Source organism: Echinococcus granulosus (assembly GCF_000524195.1).
Source record: "Echinococcus granulosus chromosome Unknown EG_S00188, whole genome shotgun sequence".
Taxonomy (NCBI): domain Eukaryota; kingdom Metazoa; phylum Platyhelminthes; class Cestoda; order Cyclophyllidea; family Taeniidae; genus Echinococcus; species Echinococcus granulosus.
Genome location: NW_020170568.1, coordinates 1740 through 4819, shown reverse-complemented (window position 1 = coordinate 4819; position 3080 = coordinate 1740). Strand labels below are relative to the sequence as shown.

The following is a 3080-nucleotide window of genomic DNA, read 5'->3' as shown; positions in this document are numbered from 1 at the left end:
GGCTAGACATCTCCTTGTCTAAAGACGTTTCCATTCTTCTGTTCTCTTCAAAGCGTTCCTTCTCAAGTTTGTCCATTCCATTTAATGGACACGTAATCCAAACCGCGTACTCAGTGATTCGGTCTTTATGGTGCTGTAAATACAAATACATGCATACATTTCTTCATTTTTTTATACAGAAGGGACTTGCTTTCATGAGGGGTCATTTTAATAGCAGAAAGGAAAGGCTTTGTTTGCGGTGGCTCTAACGAGAGAACAATTATGCGCAAGCATTTATGTCCACTGGCTTCGGGTGTCCAACCCCATCATTACGTGTCTCACAAACCTCCCAGTGCATCAAGATGTTAAGAATAACCACGGTAATTAGTCAAAATCTTACAATCATGGAGTCTTAAGGATGGATTTTGCTACTTCCTTAATTTCTGAGCAGTAAAAGTGCTTTCCGTCGATAGGTGACCCTGACTTAGGGCTTGTGGGTTTTACTCTACAAGAAGGGAAGCCGTATTCTCGCCGCGGGACAGCGATTTCTCCATTTCTGCGTTTTGACCTCTCCCTCTGTTTAACGACAATGTTGTGCAACAGATGGTGTAAAACGGATTCACTTGAGTGGCATACTTGGATGGCCACAGAGCTCAGAGTACTTAAAGTGTCATTCGGTGAGGAGCGATCCTCGCCTGACTACCTTCCATTACGCCTCAACTTTAGAAATAAGCGAAAATGTCCATGCAGTGTCACCCTTGTCTTGCAGAAGCCAGGTTCATGATTCGGAAGTGTTTCATTTGAATCAGCCAAGTCAGTCACCACTAATGTTTGCATTCATGCAAAAAAGGGTAGATTTGCAATCCGCCAAATACCACTTGCCTTGCAGCCTCTGGTTGCAAGTGAACACGAGTGAACACGTCCTCCCACCAACTCACCTAATCACTGTTATCATCAGTTTGGAGGACGGTTTTGAAAATGTCTGGTGACTTGCAAATTGAGAGTCTTCCAGCATCGCATTTACTGCTCCTTCCATACATTCGCCACCTTTTAGCAACCATGTGTCCCTCACTTAATGCCTCAAAAACAGACGTGTGTCTTGTGCCTATCACTAAATTCTGTCCAACCAACTTCCTGCCAACATCCATGACGAATTGGCATCTCTGTGCCTGAAGTTGGAGCCTGTCGAGCCCCCAATCGGAAACACAAATGGACGAGGTCTCGCCACAGATGTGATGGTTTAGTGACGGTAAAGGAAAGGGGCATGGCGTGTACGTGCATACAAGCTATCCCACCACTTAAGAAGGCTGGAGTCACGAGGTCGTTCCCGTCTAGCACATTGACAGCATTAATTGGCATTGACCTTGTAGTGGGTACTAGTGCACTCAGGAACGATCCAAACGTGGTACCACCCAATCAGTAAAAGGGGAGAGCAAGGTCACGACGAGTTGAACTGGTGTGGAGTTAACCATGAAAATGGAAGCTTCTGGCAAAGATGGGAAAAAGGGCATAATTAGGAAAATCATTCGCCTTAATGGGTCAACGGGAATGCGAAGGTGAATTAGCATGAGTTTGTGGAACCCGTTCTCTAACAGGGATCGTTCTACGCCCCGAAGAATCACTTTACAGAGTCACATGCAGCCTTTTCACCACCATCCACTTATTCACTACCAAATATCACCCTGTTATGTAGGGTTATCCTCATGAGATGAAAACTTGGGTCCTCACCAGACGAGGCGGTTGAGTTGGTATTCACGACCAAAATATCTATTCATTCGCTCGTGCACCTCTCAATTCGTATTGGCAACTTGAAGCTGTAAAGAAGCGAGTTCTCAGGCTCACAGAGAAGTGTCAGAGCACACGATGCTAGTGGAGTAGATGCAACAACTCGCAGATGTTATTACCAATTTGGCTTTGATGGAATGTCGGCAATTCTCATGAATTTTGCAGTAGAGCCAGTGCTAATGAAAGGCATTCGTCTAGTCCAATCCTCAAAAGAGTTGTGAGGTTGAGTCGAGAGGTGGGTAAAGCCTGAGATCACTCAATTCTTTCATTTATGCACCCCCTAAACTAGGCGAAAATTATCCTCTATTCACGCCCAGCATTTGTTTGCATACTGTAATAATAGCCTAATATTCGTCAAATTTTGTTATAAAAAACGCTGGAGGAGTGCATACTCCATAACTTTAACTAGATACTATCAAAAGTGATGCCGTCCTAAAGTGTTTGAGAATTGATCGTAAGAGCTGGACCTTAAACAAAATGGAGACATGGTATTTTCCAAGGATTGCTACTGCTCCCACGAAATTCACTCACACTTCTGGGTCATTTGGGATGCCGAGACAAGTGAATGTGAGGTTGTGGAACTCCTTTTACACTATTTAGTAGATTTAAGGTCAACTAAGCATTGGATTATACCAAAATTACTCAAAAGCCTTAACCTCACATGCTTCCGTTTTTTTCGGCAAATCAACTTTCCACGCCGCGCCTGAGATATCACAAATTTTGATTAACTGAGAATGAACTCACTGACCTTACCAGCTAATGAGTTCTGCCGTTTAATTGTAGGAGCTGATTTTACAGAAATACTACAGAAAAGTGTTTGCTCTACTGCCTAAAGAGCCCTCAAATTCTATTAACAAGGAGATTTTGTCTTATTGTTGGCTTGCGGACACTTTGATTCTCTGAATACCCTAGAATTAAAAAGTTCCCCACCACTTTTCCCAACTTCGTGCAGTCTAACCGCGCAAACCGGATATTTTATTATTCACCACAAAGTGAAAAAATCATCATAACAGTACAGTAATGAAACAGTAGAAGGGTTCACACCGCCATGCTCCTTTACCAACAGCCCAGTAAAGAATGTAGGGACTGGCCAGTTTTAATTAGCCGCGACTAGTCATACGACAACAAACAAAATATTGATCGATCGGAAATTAATTAGCTGCTCAGTGAGTGAAGCGCTATCTGTCGACAGTTTTACAAGCCACTTAAATCTGTCTGTAAAAAAGTTGAGACTTGGAAACAGACCAACTTTTCACACAACAACTTGGATGAATTGTCTGTGAATTATTGGATTACTTAATAGGTTGGTCTCTTAG

At 43.0% G+C, this 3080-nt stretch overlaps 1 protein-coding gene across 1 annotated transcript; it reads right to left on the bottom strand. All coding sequences in view use genetic code 11, as the record gives it.

The window, feature by feature from the left end:
- Positions 1-917: 917 nt before the first annotated feature.
- On the bottom strand, positions 918-1127 carry EGR_10077 (hypothetical protein; the record flags this gene model as incomplete). Its single annotated transcript, XM_024499326.1, has 1 exon — positions 918-1127. The coding sequence occupies one exon, from the start codon at positions 1125-1127 to the stop codon at positions 918-920; it is 210 nt and encodes a 69-aa protein (XP_024346252.1).
- Positions 1128-3080: the final 1953 nt, after the last annotated feature.